Source organism: Nerophis lumbriciformis, linkage group LG37, assembly GCF_033978685.3.
Source record: "Nerophis lumbriciformis linkage group LG37, RoL_Nlum_v2.1, whole genome shotgun sequence".
Lineage (NCBI taxonomy): Eukaryota > Metazoa > Chordata > Actinopteri > Syngnathiformes > Syngnathidae > Nerophis > Nerophis lumbriciformis.
In genome coordinates this window covers 12,758,612-12,784,185 of record NC_084584.2, presented here as the reverse complement: position 1 = coordinate 12,784,185, position 25,574 = coordinate 12,758,612, and the positions used below count along the sequence as shown (strand labels likewise).

General features: G+C 41.3%; 1 protein-coding gene across 21 annotated transcripts in view; it reads right to left on the bottom strand.

The window, feature by feature from the left end:
* Positions 1-25,574, bottom strand: part of clasp2 (cytoplasmic linker associated protein 2) — a 181,597-nt gene that overhangs the window by 115,283 nt on the left and 40,740 nt on the right. For 20 of the 21 annotated variants that reach the window (XM_061931367.1, XM_061931376.1, XM_061931368.1 and 17 more), the window contains exon 7: positions 20,496-20,566. In XM_061931367.1, coding sequence (XP_061787351.1) covers positions 20,496-20,566 — 71 coding nt within the window. Of the gene's footprint in view, positions 1-20,495; positions 20,567-20,894; positions 21,274-25,574 lie in introns of those variants that run through there. The other variant, XM_061931387.1, reaches the window with a different exon arrangement.

Genomic DNA, 25,574 nt, shown 5'->3' with positions numbered 1-25,574 from the left:
AAAAACCGATACCGATAATTTCCGATATTACATTTTAACGCATTTATCGGCCGATAATATTGGCAGGCCGATATTATCGGACATCTCTAGTTATGACAGACCACTTCAAAAAAACGCAATGGAATTTTACAGTTTTTTACTGAATGGGACACCCAAAATGTACATGAAAATAAAGAAAGTGGGATTTACAATATTAACTATGAACAATAAAACACTGAATATTAACATATGAACATCGCTCCTCTTTTACTTGTCGGACCAGCTCCTCGATGGACATCTTTTACAATCAAGCAAAACACAACAAAAATATCAAAAACAGCAACATATGAAAGCGAAGTGTAATGAACACCTACAATATGATATATTATCACGTAAATATCTGCTTCCGCATCCGTTTCTGGCACACGCGTTTCAGGCTGGCTGCTCTGACAACAAACCCCGCCCACTCTGGTTGGTTCCTGGTCTGAGCTGCTGTGACCTAGATTACTGTAATAACTCCTGTAACACCGAAAAGCACAGATTTCAACCATTGAAATACTTTCAAGACTTAGTCATTTAAAAACAGCAATGCACATCATAATGGCGGCGACAGTTTTGATGTTAAAGGCCTAAAAAAATTATGTAGAACGTCCGGCGGGCCGCGTTGAAAATCCTAACGGGCCGCATGTGGCCGTATTTTGCCCAGGTTGCCGTTGAACTAACTAGCTTTTATGCTGTTATACAGAGCCTTTCCAAAAAATGTTAATATCATGGAAAAGTGAATTTACTTCCATGATTCCATTCAAAACGTTAAACTTGCATAGATTATAGATTCAGGGCCCATAACTTAAAGGGGAACATTATCACCAGACCTATGTAAGCATCAATATATACCTTGATGTTGCAGAAAAAAGACCATATATTTTTTTAACCGATTTCCGAACTCTAAATGGGTGAATTTTGGCGAATTAAACGCCTTTCTATTATTCGCTCTCTGTGACATCACATCGGGAAGAAATCCGCCATTTTCTCACTTTTGTCGGTGTGTTGTCGGAGGGTGTAACAACACGAACAGGGACGGATTCAAGTTGCACCAGTGGCCCAAAGATGCGAAAGTGGCAAGAAATTGGACGAAATTTGTTCAAAATACGAGGCTGTGGGGAAAGCCGACGAAATGGTCAGTTGTTTGTTCCGCACACTTTACCGACGAAAGCTATGCTATGACAGAGATGGCAAGAATGAACCGAAGATGATCAAGAGAAGAATATCGACCCTAGCTTCCCTGGCCTGCTGGCATCAACTCCAAAACTGGACAGATCAGCTTTCAGGAAAAGAGAGCGGATGAGGGTATGTCTACAGAATATATTAATTGATGAAAACTTTATTCATTACTCGCGGTTTTACGTAAATTATTATACATAAACTGTGTTTACCAATAATTTAGCTTAAAAACATTTATTTTTTTCAATCATTCGAGTACATTCGGGTAGTCTTGTGTAATGCAGTATTTTGTGTCTATTTAGGTATGGTTAACCTGAGTGCTGAAATCGTGGAAAAATATATGTTCTTAGCGCACCTGAAATGGGCTGTCTGCACTCTCAAAGTGCATGTTGTTGCCAAATGTATTTCATATGCTCTAAACCTAGTTCATAGTTGTTAGTTTCCTTTAATGCCAAACAAACACATACCAATCGTTGGTTAGAAGGCGATCGCCGAATTCGTCCTCGCTTTCTCCCGTGTCGCTGGCTGTCGTGTCGTTTTCGTCGGTTTCGCTTGCATACGGTTCAAACCGACATGGCTCAATAGCTTCAGTTTCTTCTTCAATTTCGTTTTCGCTACCTGCCTCCACACTACAACCATCCGTTTCAATACACGCGTAATCTGTTGAATCGCTTAAGCCGCTGAAATCCGAGTCTGAATCCGAGCTAATGTCGCTATATCTCATACTTGCCAACCCTCCCTGATTTTCCGGGAGACTCCCGAAATTCAGCGCCTCTCCCGAAAACCTCCCGGGACAAATTTTCTCCCGAAAATCTCCCGAAATTCAGGCGGAGCTGGAGGCCCCGCCCCCTCCAGCTCCATGCGGACCTGAGTCCGCTTTCCCACAATATAAAGAACGTCTACAGTAAAGCAGTCCGTCTGCCGTAAACAGCAATGTTGTGACACTCTTAAACAGGACAATACTGCCATCTAGTGGATTTGATGAAAGCACTTTTGTGCGTGCCACACAGCAATGCATAATCAGAGAGGGTGTTAAGCATGGTTAGAAAGATAGTGACAGAGAATAGAACAAGGATGGACAATTCAACCCTTAACTCAACAATGAGTAGATGAGTGTTGTGTGTGTATATGTGTAAATAAATGAACACAGAAATTCAAGTATTTCTTTTATTTATATATATATATATATATATATATATATATATATATATATATATATATATATATATATATATATATATATATATATATATATATTTATATTTATATATATTTATATATATATAGCTAGAATTCACTGAAAGTCAATTATTTCTTATATATATATATGAAATACTTGACTTGGTGAATTCTAGCTGTAAATATACTCCTCCCCTCTTAACCACGCTCCCAACCGCGCCCCCGCCCTCCCCCCCCACCCCGCACCCACCCCCCACCCCGCACCCACCCCCCACCCCCCACCTCCCGAAATTGGAGGTCTCAAGGTTGGCAAGTATGCTATAACTTGCTGTTCTATGCACCATGTTTGTTTGTATTGGCATGACTGTGTGACGTCACAGGAAAATGGACGGGTGTTTATAACGATGGTTAAAATCAGGCACTTTGAAGCTTTTTTAGGGATATTGCGTGATGGGTAAAATTTTGAAAAAAACTGGGAACTGATTTTTAATGGTTTTAACCCTTCTGAAATTGTGATAATGTTCCCCTTTAAACAAGTATTTAGTTGTTTATTTGTACATAATTATAGCCTCCAGCTAACAAAACCCACGCAAACTGGATTTAAAAAAATGTAATTGCTGTGAAGAAAATACCACTTACCGTATTTTCCGCACTATAAGGCGCACCGGATTATTAGCCGCACCTTCTATGAATTACATATTTCATAATTTTGTCCACCAATAAGCCGCCCCGGACTATAAGCCGCGCCTACGCTGCGCTAAAGGGAATGTCAAAAAAACAGTCAGATAGGTCAGTCAAACTTTAATAATATATTAAAAACCAGCGTTCTAACAACTCTGTTCACTCCCAAAATGTACGCAAATGTGCAATCACAAACATAGTAAAATTCAAAATAGTGCAGCGCAATAGCAACATAATGTTGCTCGAACGTTAATGTCACAACACACAAAATAAACATAGCGCTTACTTTCTGAAGTTATTCTTCATTCGTAAATCCTTCGTCTTCGGTGTCCGAAGTGAAAAGTTGGGCAAATTTACGATCCACTGGCAGATGTTGGCGTCGTCTGGCGCTGCCTACTCGTCTTAGTGAAGGTGTGTTCGCCTTCTGTCTTCCATTGTTCCCACGCAGTTAGCAGTCTAGCTTCGAATGCCCTGTTGACACCAATATCTAGCGGCTGGAGGTCTTTTGTCAATCCACCCGGAATGACGGCGAGTATTGAATTACCCGGTAAGCGTGTCAGCGTGTCTCTCAATGTGCTGTTATGAGCTAGCAAATATAACAACTACACTACCCAGCATGCAACGATAGTTACGAGCATGCGCGGTAGCCCTGAGAAGTTCCCACGCAGTTAGCAGTCTAGCTTCGAATGCCCTGTTGACACCAATATCTAGCGGCTGGAGGTCTTTTGTCAATCCACCCGGAATGACGGCGAGTATTGAATTAAGCGCGTCTCTCAATGTGCTGTTATGAGCTAGCAAATATAACAACTACACTACCCAGCATGCAACGATAGTTACGAGCATGCGCAGTAGCCCTGAGAAGCGATGTTGTATGCTGGGAGTTCGAATGTGGTTATGAGCACGCTGTGAGAAAACGTTGAGAACTCAGTTAACACGCCTCGTCTGCATTATTTATAATTAGACAGACAACACACTTAATAGGAGCCATTTGGGGTCTTTACATAAACACACAAATGGAAATGAAACGTCACATATCCCAGCATGCACCGCGCGCTTCTTCTACGGGGAAAAAAGATGGCGGCTGTTTACCGTAGTTGCGAGACCTAAACTTTATGAAAATGAATCGTAATAAAGCGCACCGGGTTATAAGGCGCACTGTTAGCTTTTGAGAAAATTTGTGGTTTTTAGGTGCGCCTTATAGTGCGGAAAATACGGTACTTCTCAGTTTTTGCAGAAGAAAAAAAAATGAGGATCATATCAAGTCAACCAAAACAATGGTCTGAATGTGGTGTTTTTTGAAGTTGTGACTCCTGCCTCATTCCATTCTTTCTAGATCTCAGCCAGATTCATGAATCTTCTCTCTTTGATAATCTACAGAAATCCACAGTCAGCTCTTCTGCTGGTGCATCTTCTCCTGCCACATTTTGCCCTTCCACTAGACTTTCCATTGATATGCTTGGACACAGCACTCTGGGGACAGCCAGCCTCCTTAGCTATGAAATTTTGTGGCTTACCCCTCCTATAGAGGGTAGCAACGATTGTCTTCTGGCCAGTTGTCAAGTCTGCAGTCTTCCCCAACTGAGACAATTGAACTAGAGATGTCCGATAATATCGGACTGCCGATATTATCGGCCGATAAATGCTTTAAAATGTAATATCGGGAATTATCGGTATCGGTTTCAAAAAGTAAAATATATTACTTTTTTAAAACGCCGCTGTACGGACGTAGGGAGAAGTACAGAGCAGTTGCGTCTCCCAGTCATACTTGCCAACCCTCTCGATTATCATGGGAGACTCCCGAATTTCAGTGCCCCTCCCGAAAATCTCCCGGGGCAACCATTCTCCAGAATTTCTCCCGATTTCCACCCAGACAACAATATTGGGGGCGTGCCTTAAAGGCACTGCCTTTGCGTGCCGGCCCAGACACATAATATCTACGGCTTTTCACACACACAAGTGAATGCAATGCATACTTGGTCAACAGCCATACAGGTCAAACTGAGGGTGGCCGTATAAACAACTTTAACACTGTAACAAATATGCGCCACACTGTGAACCCACACCAAACAATTATGACAAACACATTTCCGGAGAACATCTGCACCGTAACACAACATAAACACAACAGAACAAATACCCAGAACCCCTTGCAGCACTAACTCTTCCGGGACGCTACAATATACACCCCCCCGCTACCAACCCCGCCCACCTCAACCTCCTCATGCTCTCTCAGGGAGAGCATGTCCCAAATCCCAAGCTGCTGTTTTGAGGCATGTTTAAAAAAAATAATGCACTTTGTGACTTCAATAATAAATATGGCAGTGCCATATTGACATTTTTTTCCATAACTTGAGTTGATTTATTTTGGAAAACCTTGTTACATTGTTTAATGCATCCAGTGGGGCATCACAACAAAATTAAGGGTGTGCCTTAAAAGGCACTGCCTTTGCGTGCCCGCCCAAACACATAATATCTACGGCTTTTCACACACACAAGTGAATGCACTGCATACTTGGTCAATAGCCATACAGGTCACACTGAGGGTGGCCGTATAAACAACTTTAACACTGTAACAAATACGTGCCACACTGTGAACCCACACCAAACAAGAATGACAAACACATTTCGGGAGAACATCCGCACCGTAACACAACATAAACACAACAGGACAAATACCCAGAACCCCTTGCAGCACTAACTCTTCCGGGACGCTACAATATACACCCCCCGCTACCAACCCCGCCCACCTCAACCTCCTCATGCCCTCTCAGGGAGAGCATGTCCCAAATTCCAAGCTGCTGTTTTGAGGCATGTTAAAAAAAAATAATGCAGTTTGTGACTTCAATAATAAATATGGCAGTGCCATGTTGGCATTTTTTTTTCCATAACTTGAGTTGATTTATTTTGGAAAACCTTGTTACATTGTTTAATGCATCCAGCGGGGCATCACAACAAAATTAGGCATAATAATGTGTTAATTCCAAGACTGTATGTATCGGTATCGGTTGATATCGGAATTGGTAATTAAGAGTTGGACAATATCGGCAAAAAAGCCATTAGCGGACATCTCTACTTTATTTAGAAAAGTATCTAAAAGTATCAAAATAAATGTTGGTACCAAAACTATCCTAGTTTGAAGTGAACGCACTTTATTTACGACGGCGTTCTATCAACGCTGAGATCAATTCACATGTACTTAGTGATGAAATATGGCATAAAGCAGCTGTGATGTGAACACCTGGCTGTGTACGGATGTCATGAAATGAACAAAAACAACACAAACAGAGAGCATCGCAAACAAACAAAACAAGCGTGCAGCCAAAAGCTGTGGCCCTGTGTAGTTGAGGACGGAGTTACATAAAACATATTTGTCTACTAACTCTGTGTTGTGGACTTTTACATTCTGTGGTAACACGTTTGTTTTTTTTACTAACCTGCCTGTGAAATAAAGCCATAAAACTGTTACCGGGCGGAAGCAGGAATGAGACAGCCATGTGTTATCTTTTGGATAAACCATACAGAGACTACAGCTGGGAACACAATTAATCCAGGGAAAGTTTAGCTTCACAAGAGTATGATGGGAGACACGCCAGAGGTTCAGGCCTGGATTTGAAGACAGACAGATATAACTTCAGATCCCAAGTGAGGGAAGGGGGATAAACCATAATACTCAGAGCACAGATTTCTCTTGGCAACCAGCCGAGCCTTGGAAACGGGGTCACGGTTTCCTCTTGCAAAGCCAGTGAAGCAGAAAGAGCTGGACTGCAAGTGTGTGTGTGCGTGTGTGTGTGTGTGTGTGTGTGTCATTGTCAATAGCAAACTATGCCAGCAGTGAAAGCTGCTACATGTGGTGACTTTGCAATGCAACAAAAGTGTTTGGCTGGGAGGAGCGTGTGTGTGTGTGTGGGGGTCATGTTCATGTCTATCGACTTTTATATTCAAAACGTGACTAAGCAGGAGAGGCGAGGCTTTTTCCAACACATGGGACACCAGAACCAACGACAACTTCATCACCACTGGAGGGAACGCCAGCGTCTTCAATACCGTCGCAGAGGAAAGCTCTAGGTCGTCCCGTTTTCATTAGAAAAAAACAAATGACAGCAAGCCCACACAACAAAATACCGTATTTTTCGGACTATAAGTGGCAGTTTTTTTCATAGTTTGGCCGGGGGTGCGACTTATACTCAGGAGCGACTTATGTGTGAAATGATTAACACATTAGCGTAAAATATCAAATAATATTATTTATCTCATTCACGTAAGAGACTAGACGTATAAGATTTCATGGGATTTAGCGATTAGGAGTGACAGATTGTTTGGTAAACGTATAGCATGTTCTATATGTTATAGTTATTTGAATGACTCTTACCATAATATGTTACGTTAACATACCAGTTGGTTATTTATGCCTCATATAACGTACACTTATTCAGCCTGTTCACTATTCTTTATTTATTTTAAATTGCCTTTCAAATGTCTATTCTTGGTGTTGGCTTTTATCAAATACATTTCCCCCAAAAATGCGACTTATACTCCAGTGCGACTTATATATGTTTTTTTCCTTCTTTATTATGCATTTTCGGCCGGTGCGGCTTATGCTCCGAAAAATACGGTAGTAAAAATTATTTTGTGTAGTTTTTGTCATATTTTTCACAATCTATGTACATTTTAAGTTACCTTGTGATTAATCATAAAACATTATTGCTTTAATCTTGAGAGGTCGGAGAAATAATCGATTTTCAGATGCATCGCAATTTGGACATAGAGGATTATAAAATCGATTGGTAAACATCAATGATTGATTTATTTATTGTAAATAAAGTCAATGCAAAATGTGGATCCGACCAGCTCCTTTATTTTAGGCACTCATGTTCCAGTTTTGCACACATTTCCATGAATGGGAATTAATTTAGCTGTGGCCTATTACAAATGCACCATTTTTAAAAATTGCAAGTGATAAGCGCTTATTTAGTGAAACAAAAAATGTAAAACTGCATTAATATTAGAGATGTCCGATAATATCGGACTGCCAATATTATCGGCCGATAAATGCTTTAAAATGCGGAAATTATCGGTATCGGTTTCAAAAAGTAAAATGTATGACTTTTTAAAACACCACTGTGTACACGGACGTAGGGAGAAGTACAGAGCGCCAATAAACCTTAAAGGCACTTCCTTTGCGTGCCGGCCCAATCACATAATATCTACGGCTTTTCACACACACAAGGGAATGCATGCATACTTGGTCAACAGCCATACAGGTCACACTGAGGGTGGACGTATAAACAACTTTAACACTGTTACAAATATGCGCCACACGGTGAACCCACACCAAACAAGAATGACAAACACATTTCGGGAGAACATCCGCACCGTAACACAACACAACAATACCCAGAACCCCTTGCAGCACTAACTCTTCCAAGCTGCTGTTTTGAGGCATGTTAAAAAAAATAATGCACTTTGTGACTTCAATAATAAATATGGCAGTGCCATGTTGGCATTTTTTTCCATAACTTGAGTTGATTTATTTTGGAAAACCCTGTTACATTGTTTAATGCAGGGGTGCTCATTACGTCAATCACGAGCTACCAGTCGATCGCGGAGGGTGTGTCAGTCGATCACCAGCCAGGCATTAAAAAAATAGTCCTAAAAATGAGCGATCATAAATCTTCACTATGACGTCACTTTCGTCACTTGATTGACATTCACGGCACCCGAGGGTCTTCTGAGATGACGCTGGCTGCTGCCAGCTCATTAAAATTACAGACTGGAAGGCGAGAAACACTTTATTTCAACAGACTCTGGCGCCGTACCTGTCGTCAAAACTCCAAAGACCGACTGCACAGTTGCACAGTTGCGCCAAAAAAATAAGAGTCTCAGAAAGCTGGCGTGCACAAGCTAGCAAGCTACGGAGTTTGCCGACAATGTATTTCTTGTAAAGTGTATACAAAGGAGTACGGAAGCTGGACAAATAAGATGCCAAAAACCAACCACTTTCATGTGGTATTGGACAGAAAGGAGGACTTTTTTTCTCCTCCATTCAAAAATGCGGACGTTATCAGCACCACTGTCTGATTCCTATCAATGCAAGTCATCAGAATCAGGTAATACACCAACTTATATTCTTGTCTTCATGAAAGAAAGGAATCTATATGTGTTAAACATGCTTGTATTATCTTTTAACATCTTTAACTTGTTAACAATATTAACTATATGTGTTAAACATGCTTTTAATATCTTTAGACACCTTTAACTTGTTAACAATATTAACTATATGTGTTAAACATGCTTGTATTATCTTTAACCACCTTTAACTTGTTAACAATATTAACTATATGTGTTAAACATGCTTGTATTATCTTTAAACACCTTTAACTTGTTAACAATATTAACTATATGTATTAAACATACTTGTATTGTCATTAAACACCTTTAATTTATTAACAATATTAACTATATGTGTTAAACATGCTTGCATTATCATTAAACACCTTTAACTTGTTAACAAAAACATATATTTCATAAATAAGTAAACATAAATTATATATACCGTATTTTCCGCACTATAAGGCGCACCTAAAAACCACAATTTTTCTCAAAAGCTGACAGTGCGCCTTATAACCCGGTGCGCTTTATTACGATTCATTTTCATAAAGTTTCGGTCTCGCAACTTCGGTAAACAGCCTCCATCTTTTTTCCCGGTAGAACAGGAAGCGCTTCTTCTTCTACGCAAGCAACCGCCAAGGAAAGCACCCGCCCCCATAGAACAGGAAGCGCTTCACCCGCCCCCGGAAGAAGAAGAAAAAACGCGCGGATATCACCGTACGTTTCATTTCCTGTTTACATCTGTAAAGACCACAAAATGGCTCCTACTACGCGACAAGGATCCGGTTCATAAAAAGACGCAATCTCTCCATCCGCACACGGATTACTACCGTATTTCACAGCAACTGATATTCCTGTGAACCGCACTGTGGAACGGGAGCACGTACGGTGAATATTCGCACCACAGGGAATGAGAAGTCATCCTTCACTGTGGTTCTAGCTTGCCATGCTAACTTCCACTCATGGTGATATTCAAAAGGAAGACCTTGCCAAAAGAGACCTTTCCAGCCGGCGTCATCATAAAAGCTAACTCGAAGGGATGGATGGATGAAGAAAAGATGAGCGAGTGGTTAAGGGAAGTTTACGCGAAGAGGCCGGGTGGCTTTTTTCACACAGCTCCGAAGGCGAACACACCTTCACTAAGACGGGCAGATAGCGCCGGTCGACATACGCCAACATCTGCCAGTGGATCGTAAATGCCTGGGCAGATAGTTTCGGTCACAACTGTGGTCCGAGCTTTCCGGAAGGCAGGATTCACAGAACTGCTGCACAACAACAGCGACACTGAATCCGATGACTTCGACGAGGCGGAGCCGGCCATTTTTGGATCCCACGCTTGCGCAACTTTTCAATTCGGACACCGAAGACGAAGAATTCGAAGGATTTACGAATGAAGAATAACTTCAGAAGGTGAGCGCTATGTTTATTTTGTGTGTTGTGACATTAACGTTCGAGCAACATTATGTTGCTATTTATTGCTCTACACCATTTTGAATTTTACTATGTTTGTGATTGCACATTTGCGTACATTTTGGGACAGAGTTGTTAGAACGCTGGTTTTCAATATATTATTAAAGTTTGACTGAACTATCTGACTGTTTTTTGACATTCACTTTAGCGCAGCGTTTTTTTGACATTCACTTTAGCGCAGCGTAGGCGCGGCTTATAGTCCGGGGCGGCTTATTGGTGGACAAAATTATGAAATATGTAATTCATAGAAGGTGCGGCTAATAATCCGGTGCGCCTTATAGTGCGGAAAATACGGTATATGAATGAGGTACATCCCCACGACTTGATCAATTGAAAAGTAGCTCGCCTGCAGAAAAAGTGTGAGCACCCCTGGTTTAATGCATCACAACAAAATTAGGCATAATAATGTGTTAATTCCACGACTGTATATATCGGTATCGGTTGATATCGGAATCGGTAATTAAGAGTTGGACAGTATCGGAATATCAGCAAAAAAAGCCATTATCGGACATCTCTAACTGACATACTCGGTGAGAAAAGTAGTGAAGGAAGAAGGCAGGGCCCCTCAGTCCTTAGCTTTTTAAATACGTGGGCCCCAGAAGCACTTGCTTGAATAGCCCAGGAGGTGGATTTGCTCATAAAAAGGATTTATGCCTGTCAGATGTGTCAATGCAAGTGGCCTTGATGACTCCAGACAAAAGAACACACATGTTGGTGCTCCAGAGCCCGCTGGCTAAAAGTGTGATGGGGTTCATAAGCTGGTACCAATGCCATGGCCACAGAGTGTGGCTGGTACACAAATCCCCGCCCCCCTACAGCCTAGCCCTCCTTTTTTGTCTGTCCGTTATGATGAATCTCGGCGAGGCGGCTACAGGCGGAGTGCAGCGACCCGACTCCTGACAAGATCTTGGTCAGCGTCCTCCTCTCCTCAGTCCTTTTGCTCTCTCTGCCTACTTAGTCCCCTGCAGCCCTCTCTCCGACAGCTGCCTTTGGCGTCTAAAAGGGTATGCTCTTTAGGTTTAGGTCTTGCCGCCGACTTCCTGCTACACTTGCAGATAGGTCTTTGGGGTCAAAAAGAAGCCGGAACGATGCGTTCAAGGCCAGGCGAGTTGTAGTTTCATAGGCAACGTGATTTCTGCGGTACAGAAAATGTGGAATAATTAATTGGGGGTGGCTTGGCTCAGATGGTAGAGCGGAAAGTTGAGGCTTCATGGTGTGGATCCAGTTTCAACCATCCTAGTCACCGCCGTTGTGTCCTTGGGCAAGACACTGCGGTGCCACTCAGTTACAATTCAAATTTAAACCGATTCCCGGTACTGGGAAATCGATACTGGTAGCAACAGTACCAATTTTCCAATTTTTTTAAGCTAAGTACCGTGTGACTTGTTGAAGGGTGGACTAGCAAATTAAGATTTTCATTGTACGGCAAACTGTCTGTTTAACTGTCCATATGACAATAAACAATCTTGAATCTTGAATATACTTGCGGTTTATAGAATAATATGGAAAAATATGTTTTTCTTATAAAATTTAGTGGGTGCAGCTTAAAAACCGGTTCTCTCTCTTTAGTCCGGAAAATATGGGAAACAGTGGGAATTTTGGAAATGTGAAAAAATTGTCCTAAATGAGCGTAAAGTTTTGATACTGAAATGTTTGAATGAGTAGAGGAATGTGGAAGATGGAAACATTCTCCATTCATTTTGCAAAACTGGGAAATGTAAAATTCCAGGAGAACTGGAAATGTTTTCAATGTTAAAAAAAAAAACTACAGCAGCACAAATGTCCCCAATGAACTATTGAAATGCTTGGAATGTGCCAATAAGCGACAAGTGCACCACTGTCAGCCTGTGATGGTGTCACTCAGGCAGGCGTGTTAACACCATAGCCAATCTGCAGCCAAGTTCAAAGTAAACTACGCCCGTCCGCCAACCCCCAGGGACCCTCGGCTGCCACCAGACACGGCATCATCAAAACACCCGCGCACTGCGCCACATTTCGCTGCCTGTGTGTCTCTGCCAGTAAACAAGCACCGCCAGCAACTGCTGATGTGGTCCTTGCGGGAGAGGTTTGGTGACACGGCGGCACTAAATATACACCCCTGCTAGCGGCACTCGCATGTTAGGCTAATGGCGGGAATAACATGAATGTCACAGGACTTGATTTGACTCGGCTTAGATGTATGAACTACAAAATACTTTCCATCATGCATTCCAATGCATGGATCAAGGGTGGTATCACTTTTCAAATGGTGGGAAACGTGGGAAAAACTGGCTGGTCGTTACAGTATGAATTGATATATTTGGCCAAGTATTTATGCACTATATTGACAAGTGATGTACCGAAAACTTGACCACCGAAAAACCGCGCTACCTAAACCGGATGTAAACAAAATGCACGCGATGATTGCCTAGAGCGTTGTGAGCATGTCTGCGATGTGTAGGGATGATGTTTGATAAGAAATTATCGAGTTCGAGCCTATTATCGAATCCTCTTATCGAACCGATTCCTTATCGATTCTCTTATCGAGTCCAGATAGGTTGTTGTATATGTAAAAAAAAAAAAAAAAAACACAAAATATTTGGTTTAACAAAAGCTCACTTTTATTATATAAGAAAAAAATAAAATCTAATAAATAAATAAATATTGACTGCTACCCCCCTAAAAAAAAAAAAAAAAAAAAAAAAAAAAAAAAAAAAAAATATTGACTGTTGTAACTCAAAGTATATTAAGTGGGATTTTTCAGAAAAACAAATATATACGGGAACACAAAAACAACCTGTCTCTGTGATAGGGATGTCCCGATCCAGGTTTTTGCACTTCCGATCCAATACCGATATTGTTTTTGCTCTTCCGATCCGATACCGATACTGACCGATACTGGCCTATCTGAGCATGTATTAAAGTTTAAAGTTATTTAGCCTACTTAGTTGTCAGAATCATGTTGAAAAGGGTTTTAGTACTCTTGATAACAACAAGCCAGCTGAATTAGGGGAGTTTGAATAATACACAATGGTTGGTAACAAGAAACTGACCTGTTTATTCAAGGATAAACACAAAATAGACACAATTATACATGACAAACAGAAATGGCATCATTGAAACTAGGGCTGGGCGATATGGCCTTTTTTTAATATTGAGATATTTTAAAGCCATATTGCGATACACGATATATATCTCGAAATTTTGCCTTAGCCTTGAATGAACACTTGATGCATATAATCACAGCAGTATGATGATTCTATGTGTTTTGATTGATTGATTGAGACTTTTATTAGTAGGTTGCACAGTGAAGTACATATTCCGTACAATTGACCACTAAATGGTAACACCCCAATAAGTTTTTCAACTTGTTTAAGTCGGGGTTCATGATACAGATATATACTATCAGATATATACTATCATCATAATACAGTCATCACACAAGATAATCACATTTAATTATTTACATTATTTATAATCCAGGGTGTGGAGGAGGCCGCCGGATGTAAGTGTCAAGAAGACAGCCAAAAGAGTTTGATATGAGAATAAATCTAAAGTTAAAATATAGGGTAGAAATGCACCCATTTGCAGGAAATGTAGTCTTGATTTTCAAATTTTTCTTTCAAGGCTTGCATGTCTACATTAAAACATTCTTCATCATACTGCATTAATATGTGCTACTTTTAAACTTTCATGCAGAGAAGGAAATCACAACTAAAAAAAAATCACGAATTTTTTCATACGGTGTTGATGTGGAAATGTTTGCCTCTGCATTTTGATGGTGTGGGCGTGTGGCACCGAATGGAGATAAGCGTCTCGACAGACGTCACAATATCTGAACAATGATGACGAAAACGTTTTTCTCTGTCGTGTCCGTGTGTCGAAAATTGTTATGCACTTATTTTTTTATTAGATTTTGTGCGTGGTATATAATTGCCGTGCGCAGAGGACGCTTGAGCAGTGCGTAATTGCGCAGGCGCGCACCTTAGAGGGAACGTTGGTCACACGGCTGCGCTAGCATCACAGTTAACGTTAGCCATGCTGCTACCTCTCTGCTCGGGGAGGACGTATACGTATGTGACGTATGACGTGACAGTATGTGACGTGTGTAAGAAGTTGCGCTTTCTGTCTGTGAGAGGGAGACACAAGAAAGAGTGAGAAGAGCCTGTCGTGTAATGCCAGCAGCTAAAAGCAACTGCGTGAGAATCCACAGACCTGTGGATGTGTTGAAGGTGTGCTGGAAAATGCGGAATGGAAATTAGGAGCAGCAGAAAAGTGGAATGTATTATTTAAATCGGTGCGTTGGAAAACACGGACCGGAGTTTTTTTTTTTAAACTGGATCTGGATCGGCATTTTCCCATGCTTTGCCGATACGCATTTTTTGGCAAATATCGGCGGCCGATCCAATCCAAATATCGGATCGGGACATCCCTACTCTGTGATCACTATAGGTGTATAAATAATAATAATAATACATCCTAACTACAGCTATTACTCAGGAAAAGGCTCAACAGGACTCAGCTGGACCTGCAGAACTTGCTGACACGGAGCCTGACCTTGCTGACCAAGGACTGACAGCAGTGTCCGCGTCACCTGCTGTTGAGAGACTGTCTAGACCTAAGAGACATGTTCAGCCACCTAAGAGGCTGATTGAGAGTTGTTAAGAACTCTTGGTTTTTTCGAGTTGTTTAAAAAAAAAAAAAGTGTTGACATAACTGTTTGTTATGATGCTTTGACATTTTTGCACTTTATTTCTTTATTGAAAGAAAATTCTATGAAGAGAAAAGTTGTTTGCAAATGTGGTTACAATGCTAAAAAATGAAAAGTTAAAGCTAAAAAAAGAAATACACCTTATTGAGTTTACATTATTTCTTTATAGGGGGAAAGATGTGATGTTATGAGCGAGGGAATATAACAACTACACTACCCAGCATGTAACGGGAGTGACGAGCATGCGCGGTAGCCCCGAAAAGTGTTGTTGCATGTCGCCACCCGGCAGCTAAGAATGAGGTTATGAGTATGCTGTGAAAGTAAACGTCAAGAACTCAGCCAACACGCCTCGTCTGCATTATTTATAATTAGACAGACAACACATATACAGTGTGATTTTGTTTTGTTTACAAGGACAGAAAAACAAAAGTTAAAAAAGGGAGATACATGTTGTATATATATGTATGTGCTGCGGTTGCTTTAAGAACGTTGCGACAGCTGCCGTAAAGGAGATGCGTTGCTAGCCTGGTTGCTATGTTTCCGGTTGGTCGTAAAAGTGTTCGTCATGTGTTTGTACCCTGCTCAAATCACTCAGTAAAGTTATTCATTGGATTATATCTTTTGTTTTGAACTTTATTACACCTTGGAGTGCTTTTTCCGGTCCATTTTTTTCCTGCTTTCGCTATCTGCGCCTAATGACTGAGCTACGTGACGTCATTTCTTGTGATGTCACACGGAGCATTTCTGGTCGGGACGGGATTCGTTCGCAGGGATTCGAATAAAGAACCAACTCTTTTTCTTTACTATAGTGGTCTCCATAACGGGTACTGGTTCTCAAAAAGGGATTTGAATCCGAGGACTCGGTTCTTTTCTTATCGAACAACTGGGAAACCCGGTTTCGAGCATCATCCCTAGTGATGTGGACGCAATATTTATATATATCGCAGATATACCCGCGCGGACAGCCATCATCAAAATGTGCAAATATCAAGACGACAGTGGCGGCTTTTAAGGAGAGAAAGTCCAACTGGAGCAACAGCGCCAAACAAGTGTGACGCCATGCTCGCCTCTTTAGTCAGGGACAAGGAGGGACAGAAGTAGTCTCTAAACACCAGTACATTCTATAAAAACACCAGAAGAAGATGCTAGATATGTTGCGAGTTGTTTTTGTTTATAAATACACACTTGAAAAAAACTCAACAATGTACATTGTACAAAAAAAAAATGTCAAAACAATTAGAAATATATGTTAATACTAACAGATTTCTTTTAAATGAATGTATACATTTTTTGAGCCTTAAAAAAAACATAGCAATTTATGCAAATTAGGGGAAACCCTGCTCTAAACTAAACATAATTGAGGCTAATTCACCTTTTTCCTCTTTTTTTCCCAAATAATAATCGATAAGAGAACCGTTAAGGAACCAAATCTTTAAGCAGAATGGAAAGTGGAATCGGAAACAGAAGCATCTTATCAATTCCCGCCCCTAATAGGGATGCAACGGTACTCTGCATAATCCTGCACAGGACAATCTGCCTCTAATTAAAAAAGACTGACATTAATCGAGATTGGATGATATGTAAAAACTAATGATCATTTTTTTGCCATATTGCCCTAGATACCCCTGAAAGTTTATTTTTCTCCTTTACAACCTGACTGTTAAAAGCGACAAAACTGTAATATATACAATATACACAAGTGCAAGTATATATATATATATATATATATATATATATATATATATATATATATATATATAATGTAGTAACAGACACCTTCATAACAATATGTAATATGTACAATATATGCACAGCAAGTACAAATGTAGTAACAGACACCTTCATAACAATATGTAATATGTACAATATACACACTGCAAGTATATATATATATATATATATATATATATATATATATATAAACGTAGTAACAGACACCTTCATAACAATATGTAATATGTTCAATATACACACTGCAAGTATATATATAATGTAGTAACACACACCTTCATAACAATATGTAATATGTACAATATACACACTGCAAGTATATATATATAATGTAGTAACAGACACCATAACAATATGTAACATGTTCAATATTTACCCTATTTTGGTCATATTAATCAATGCCGGAACTAATTCCTTTGCGCATTTATTTCCGTTTCCATAGCAGCGCACGTCTGGCAACAAATGTGTGCCCTACTTCCAGAAACAAAGACGTGTGTTCTAATCATGGCAGATCTGGTAACAAACAACGAAGACAACTATTTTTGGACTAATGAGGGTTCAGCACAATATATTTTTGAAGCTGAATATACGGAGGATGAACTACTGCTTTTAGAAGCCAGCACGAAGGAAGGGTGAGACGTTGGAGCAGACGGAAGCGGAGAGAGTGAGGTGAAAGTGACTCGAAGTTGCAAAATGTGGAATTTGAAGCCATGCTATTTTGACATAAATAGAGTGCTCACCCAAATAAACCGGAAAAAACGTCCCCAACCAGCTGGACCAAAGAGACAACTGTCCAACGAGTGAGTCACTTTAATATAGATCATGACACATGCAGCACGTCATGTGTGTTACTACAGCACAGACGCTGTCAAACAAAACATGAAATAACACTTGACAGATACTGTAATATGATTGTTCATGTTTTTCACAAAGTACGGATCCTATCACATTGTGTTGTGCATTACAAACTCAAACTCGTTTTGTGTTGACGCAGTTGCGAGCTTATCTCTTTCTGTAGCTAGCTTTTACGGCTAATACTGTAGCACGCTAATGTGTTACTATGCAAGATAAAGAGTTCCTCAGTGTTCGCTCTTACAATAACAATGTTGCTACAGCTTCGTTATTACACAGGTTACGGAACGTAAATGAAGTATTGTTGACGTTTTTTTAGATGCATTCTTAAAGGGGAACATTATCACCAGACCTATGTAAGCGTCAATATATACCTTGATGTTGCAGAAAAAAGACCATTTATTTTTTTAACCAATTTCCGAACTCTAAATGGGTGAATTTTGGCGAATTAAACGCCTTTCTATTATTCGCTCTCGGAGCGATGACGTCACGACGTGACGTCACATCGGGAAGCAATCCGCCGTTTTCTCAAACACCGAGTCAAATCAGCTCTGTTATTTTCCGTTTTTTCGACTGTTTTCCGTACCTTGGAGACATCATGCCTTGTCGGTGTGTTGTCGGAGGGTGTAACAACACGAACAGGGACGGATTCAAGTTGCACCAGTGGCCCAAAGATGCAAAAGTGGCAAGAAATTGGACGTTTGTTCCGCACACTTTACCGACGAAAGCTATGCTACGACAGAGATGGCAAGAATGTGTGGATATCCTGCGACACTCAAAGCAGATGCATTTCCAACGATAAAGTCAAAGAAATCTGCCGCCAGACCCCCAGGAAAAGAGAGCGGATGAGGGTATGTCTACAGAATATATTAATTGATGAAAACTGGGCTGTCTACACTCTCAAAGTGCATGTTGTTGCCAAATGTATTTCATATGCTGTAAACCTAGTTCATAGTTGTTAGTTTCCTTTAATGCCAAACAAACACATACCAATCGTTGGTTAGAAGGCGATCGCCGAATTCGTCCTCGCTTTCTCCCGTGTCGCTGGCTGTCGTGTTGTTTTCGTCGGTTTCGCTTGCATACGGTTCAAACCGATATGGCTCAATAGCTTCAGTTTCTTCTTCAATTTCGTTTTCACTACCTGCCTCCACACTACAACCATCCGTTTCAATACATGCGTAATCTGTTGAATCGCTTAAGCCGCTGAAATCCGAGTCTGAATCTGAGCTAATGTCGCTATAAACTTGCTGTTCTATCCGTTTGTTTGTATCGGCATCACTATGTGACGTCACAGGAAAAGACGGGTGTATATAACGATGGTTAAAATCAGGCACTTTGAAGCTTTTTTTAGGGATATTGCGTGATGGGTAAAATTTTTAAAAAAACTTCGAAAAATAAAATAAGCCACTGGGAACTGATTTTTAATGGTTTTAACCCTTCTGAAATTGTGATAATGTTCCCCTTTAAGAAACTCCGCCCTGACAGCTCTGCAAAAGAGGACATGTCCGGTGAAAAGAGGACGTATGGTCAGTCTATCGTAGCCCGTTAGCTGCTAGCACGCCGTGTGTTGTGCCTCGGTGTGCATTGTTTACACAACGTGCGTTACGCTACTTAATATGTCCGTGTGGAAACTCGTTCGGTACCCCTCCGAACCAAACCGGAACCCCCGTACCGAAACGGTTCAATACAAATACACGTACCGTTACACCCCTATATATATATATATATATATATATATATATATATATATATATATATATATATAAACAACACACTAGTAAAGCATTAATCCTGTAAGCTCCAATCCTATCACATTGTGTTGTGCATTACAAACTGAAACTCGTTTTGTGTTGACGCAGTTGCGAGCTTATCTCTTTCTGTGGCTAGCTTTTACGGCTAATGCCGTAGCACGCCAATGTGTTACTACGCAAGAAAAAGAGTTCCTCAGTGTTCGCTCTTACAATAACAATGTTGCTACAGCTTCGTTATTACACAGGTTACGGAACGTAAATGAAGTATTGTTGACGTTTTTTTAGATGCATTCTTAAAGTGTTTTAGCGGTAGAATTGATTGATCTCATTAGCTGTAATGCCAGCCACCAACAGCAAACCGATTTTTATATGTTGGAAAGCGAAATGAACAAAAACCTTTTGTCTTCTTGTCTCTAATAATGATGCACTTCCCCTTTAATATTCATGCACTTCCCCTTTAATATTCAAACTATGAAAACATTCAAACAGATTACCTGATCCTCAAAGCTAACCAAATCCATTTTCATTCACAGTCTATATTTTTGTCTAATGCAGCATGACAACAATCTATTAATACTGTGACAAAGAAAGAGACAAACACACACACACATACATATATATATGTGTGTATATATATATATATATAAACACAACACACTACTAAAGCATTAATCCTGTAAGGTCCGATTGCAGCAGCCCCTGGCGACCAAGTGACAATCACAAGCGCACAGAGCGGTCAGGCCACAACACACCAGAGCAAAATATATCGCCTTGGCAACGTGTATCTACGTGATGGGCGTCGGAGGCAAAGTCAACAAGAAAAGCACACTAACCGTGACTCGGGCTGAGAGCCATGTTGCCCGAATTCAAAGCTTCATCAAAGCGGGCGAATATGGTCTGTAACCTGCAGAGAGAAAGAAGAGAACATTTAGAACACGCAACATCAAGGATGGTTGTCATGCAGGAGGGGAATGCGGGCATGTGCCTTTAAACCTCGCTGATCATCCACCGGCGTGTGCAGCACACCGGACCGTCTCAGCGGGTGGGTGTGTCAACAACAACACAATCACCACCATCTTGCTTGCACCCCACATACACACACCTTGTGTGTGTGATATGTGACCACCGCCCACTATCCACAGGCACAATAAGGACAACATGGACGCCGCCGACTGCTGCGTGCTCACATTGATTGCAGAATTAAGACAAAATGCCATCAGCCTCGTACAAACCTTCAGTGCTGGTGTTCTGCTGATAAACACTGACTAATGCATCCACGCAGAGTTTTCACGTGGCTCCATTCCCCTCATTTGCATATGGAAAACAAGCTTCCTTCTTTGGCCCCTCGTCGCTTCGGATCCCAGATAGGCAATGAAATGTGCCGCTGTGGAGCCGGTGCTCTTCAGCTCTTTGTATCCAAGGCGGTGCAGTGGCTCTCCAAGGAGGGAGGGGGCGGGGAGGCAAAGACGTGCGCGAGACAAAAAAAAGCAGCCACCTACTGCTCTGCATACATGTTGTGTGTCAATCGCACGCCGGGGGAAACCACACAGAGGCTGTGCAGTGCGGGCGACAAGAGGCCAGCAGATTCAGTTACCCTTTACATAACCTCCCTCCATACGCACTTTGTGCAGAGGGGGAGGGGCTGCAGCGACAGACAGACCAAAAGCAGCTCCTCCCCCTGCATGTCTCTCACGCTCACCCCATTTGCCTTCTTCGTCTCCGCATGTTTTCTGCTCTCGTCACGACAGTTTGGAGGTGTTCAAAATGCATTTTTAGACATAAACTCAGCACGTGTGGTTTCCGCTCACTTCTACCCTGAAGCAGACGGGTGAGAATTAGGGATGTCCGATAATATCGGCCGATAAATACTTTAAAATGTAATATCGGAAATTATCGGTATCCATCCATTTTCTACCGCTTGTCCCTTTTGGGGTCGCGGGGGTGCTGGAGCCTATCTCAGCTGCAATCGGGCGGAAGGCGGGGTACACCCTGGACAAGTCGCCACCTCATCACAACAGGGCCAACACAGATAGACAGACAACATTCACACTCACATTCACACACTAGGGTCAATTTAGTGTTGCCAATCAACCTATCCCCAGGTGCATGTTTTTGGCGGTGGGAGGAAGCCGGAGTACCCGGAGGGAACCCACGCAGTCACGGGAGAACATGCAAACTCCACACAGAAAGATCCCGAGCCCGGTATTGAACTCAGGACTACTCAGGACCTTCGTATCGGTTTCAAAAGGTAAAATGTATGACTTTTTAAACCGCCGCTGTGTACACGGACGTATGGAGAAGTACAGAGCGCCAATAAACCTTAAAGGCACTGCCTTTGCGTGCCGGTCCAGTCACATAATATCTACGGCTTTTCACACACAAGTGAATGCAAAGCATACTTGGTCAACAGCCATTAAAGTCACACTGAGGGTGGCCGTATAAACAAGTTTAACACTGTTACAAATATGCGCCACACGGTGAACCCACACCAAACAAGAATGACAAACACATTTCGGGAGAACATCCGCACCGTAACACAACATAAACACAACAGAACAAATACCCAGAATCCCTTGCAGCACTAACTCTTCTGGGACGCTACAATATACACCCCCCCCCCATCTCCTGAATTCAGAGGTCTCAAGGTTGGCAAGTATGCTCTAGTACAGTGGTTCTCACCTGGGGGTACTTGAAGGTATGCCAAGGGGTACGTGAGATTTTTTTTAAATGTCTGTCAAAAAGAACTGTGAAAAGAAATGCAACAATGCAATATTCAGTGTTGACAGCTAGATTTTTTGTGGACATGTTCCATAAATATTGATGCTAAAGATTTCTTTTTTTGTGAAGAAATGTTTAGAATTAGGTTCATGAATCCAGACGGATCTCTATTACAATCCCCAAAGAGGGCACTTTAAGTTGATGATTACTTCTATGTTTAGAAATCTTTATTTATAATTGAATCACTTGTTTATTTTTCAACAAGTTTTTAGTTATTTTTATATCTTTTTTTCCAAATAGTTCAAGAAAGACCACTACAAATGATCAATATTTTGCACTGTTATACAATTTAATAAATCAGAAACTGATGACATAGTGATGTATTTTACTCCTTTATCTCTTTTTTTCAACCAAAAATGCTTTGCTCTGATTAGGGGGTACTTGAATTAAAAAAATGTTCACAGGGGGTACATCACTGAAAAAAGGTTGAGAACCACTGCTCTAGGATACTCTGAACTGAAGCTGTGTGCCTTCACTGTTTTTGCAGCTGTTGTTTTGGGCATGTTTAAAAGAAATAATGCACTTTGTGAAAGTCAAAGTATAGTATTTCCCATAGTTGTAGTGGGTATCAGGATTATCTCAGGGAGAGTATGTCCCAAATTCCAAGCTGCTGTTTTGAGGCATGTTTAAAAAAAGAATGCACTTTGTGACTTCAATAATAAATATGGCAGTGCCATGTTGGCACTTTTTTCCATAACTTGAGTTGAAGTTGTTCTCTTATTTTGGAAAACCTTGTTTTTGATTGATTGATTGATTGATTGAAACTTGTATTAGTAGATTGCACAGTACAGTACATATTCCGTACAATTGACCACTAAATGGTAACAATCCAATAAGTTTTTCAACTTGTTTAAGTCGGGGTCCACGTTAATCAATTCATGGTAAAGTTACATTGTTTAATGCATCCAGCGGGGCATCACAACAAAATTAGGCATAATAATGTGTTAATTCCACGACTGTATATGTCGGTATCGGTTGATATCGGAATCGGTAATTAAGAGTTGGACAATATCGGAAATCGGCAAAAATGCCATTATCGGACATCTCTAGTGGAAATGATACTGCAGTAGTAAACAGTAGGGATAATATATAATATAGTACCATAGTATATAATGTATAATCCAGCACGGGACAATCCGCTTCAATTAAAAAAAGACAATCTTGATATTAATCGAGATCGGATAGTATGAAAAAATTAATCGTGATTATTCTTTTTGCCATATCGCCCAGCCCTAAGATGGGAGAAAAATATATATTTTTGTTTTAATGTGGTTTCTGTAGGAGGACAAACATGACACAAAACTGCTTAATTGTTAGAAAGCCCAATCTTTTAATATGTTAAGTGTTTATGCCTCACTGATGACACTATTGGGTGAGCCTCGTTTTGTCCTACTAATTTCAGCAACCCTTGAACTAATCGTAGTCGTGTGGACTGTGACAGTGAATAAAAATGGGTTTTAAGAAGGGTCTTAAAAGTACCGTATTTTCCGCACTATTAGCCGCACCTAAAAACCACAAATTTACTCAAAAGCTGACAGTGCGGCTTATAACCCGGTGCGCTTTATATATGGATTAATATTAAGATTCATTTTCATAAAGTTTCAGTCTCGCAACTACGGTAAACAGCCGCCATCTTTTTTCCCCGTAGAAGAGGAAGTGCTTCTTCTTCTACGCAAGCAACCGCCAAGGTAAGCACCCGCCCCCATAGAACAGGAAGCGCTTCTTCTTCTACTGTAAGCAACCACCCGCCCCGGTAGAAGAAGAAGAAGCGCGCGGATATTACGTTTCATTTCCTTTGTGTGTTTACATCTGTAAAGACCACAAAATGGCTCCTACTAAGCGACAGTTTTCCGGTTCATGAAAAGACGCAATCTCTCAATCCGCACACGGACTACTATTTCACAGCAACTGCCTAAAGACTTTCAAGAAAAGCTGGCTACTTTCCGTGCATATTGTAAAAACAAGATAGCTGAAAAAAAGATCCGGCCAGAGAACATTATCAACATGGACGAGGTTCCACTGACTTTTGATATTCCTGTGAACCGCACTGTGGATACAACGGGAGCACGTACGGTGAATATTCGCACCACAGGGAATGAGAAGTCGTCCTTCACTGTGGTTCTAGCTTGCCATGCTAATGGCCAGAAACTTCCACCCATGGTGATATTCAAAAGGAAGACCTTGCCAAAAGAGACCTTTCCAGCCGGCGTCATCATAAAAGCTAACTCGAAGGGATGGATGGATGAAGAAAAGATGAGCGAGTGGTTAAGGTAAGTTTACGCGAAGAGGCCGGGTGGCTTTTTTCACGCAGCTCCGTCCATGTTGATATACGACTCCATGCGCGCCCACATCACGCTGGTTTTTAATATATTATTAAAGTTTGACTGACCTATCCGACTGTTTTTTTGACATTCCTTTAGCGCAGTTAGATGCGGCTTATAACACGGGGCGGCTTATAGGTGGACAAAGTTTTGAAATATACCGTTCATTGAAGGCGCGGCTTTTAACCCAGGGCGGCTTATGGTGCGGAAAATACGGTAGCCAAAGAAGGGGCCTGTCTCACATGGAGAGGGAGATGGTTCCAGAGTTTGGGACCCAAAACAGAGAAGGCTCTGTCCCCTCTGAGCTTGTGCTTTGATTTGGGTACCTCCAGCATCAGCTGATCAGCTGACCTGAGGGACCGGGTGGGGGCATAGAGGTATGGTGGGGCAAGACCACGAAAGGATTTTAAAAAATGCACACAGGCCAACTTATTACCGTTTCAATGAATGCAGGTTTGGGACCTGTCGGGATGACGAGGTATGTAGACCGGAGACAGTGTTGATGTGCATGACACATGACACACTGGGCCTCAGCCAGCATTCACAGACGCAAGACTCATGGACGGCAGTCAGTGGCAGTGTAAATGTGGGAAGCAGCGAGGCGATGGGAGCTTAGAATGAACACAACTTTCAACGCCGCACATGTAACCAGGGCGACTGAAGGACATCAACACATGACATGGACACACACACACACACACACAAGCTCTCAATCTTTTGCATTTTCAGCACCCCCGGTCTGTCCTTCCCCACCCCCCATCAACCCCTCTCCAACCACCGCCAGTCAGCATTGTGCTCGGAATAAAAAGTGTC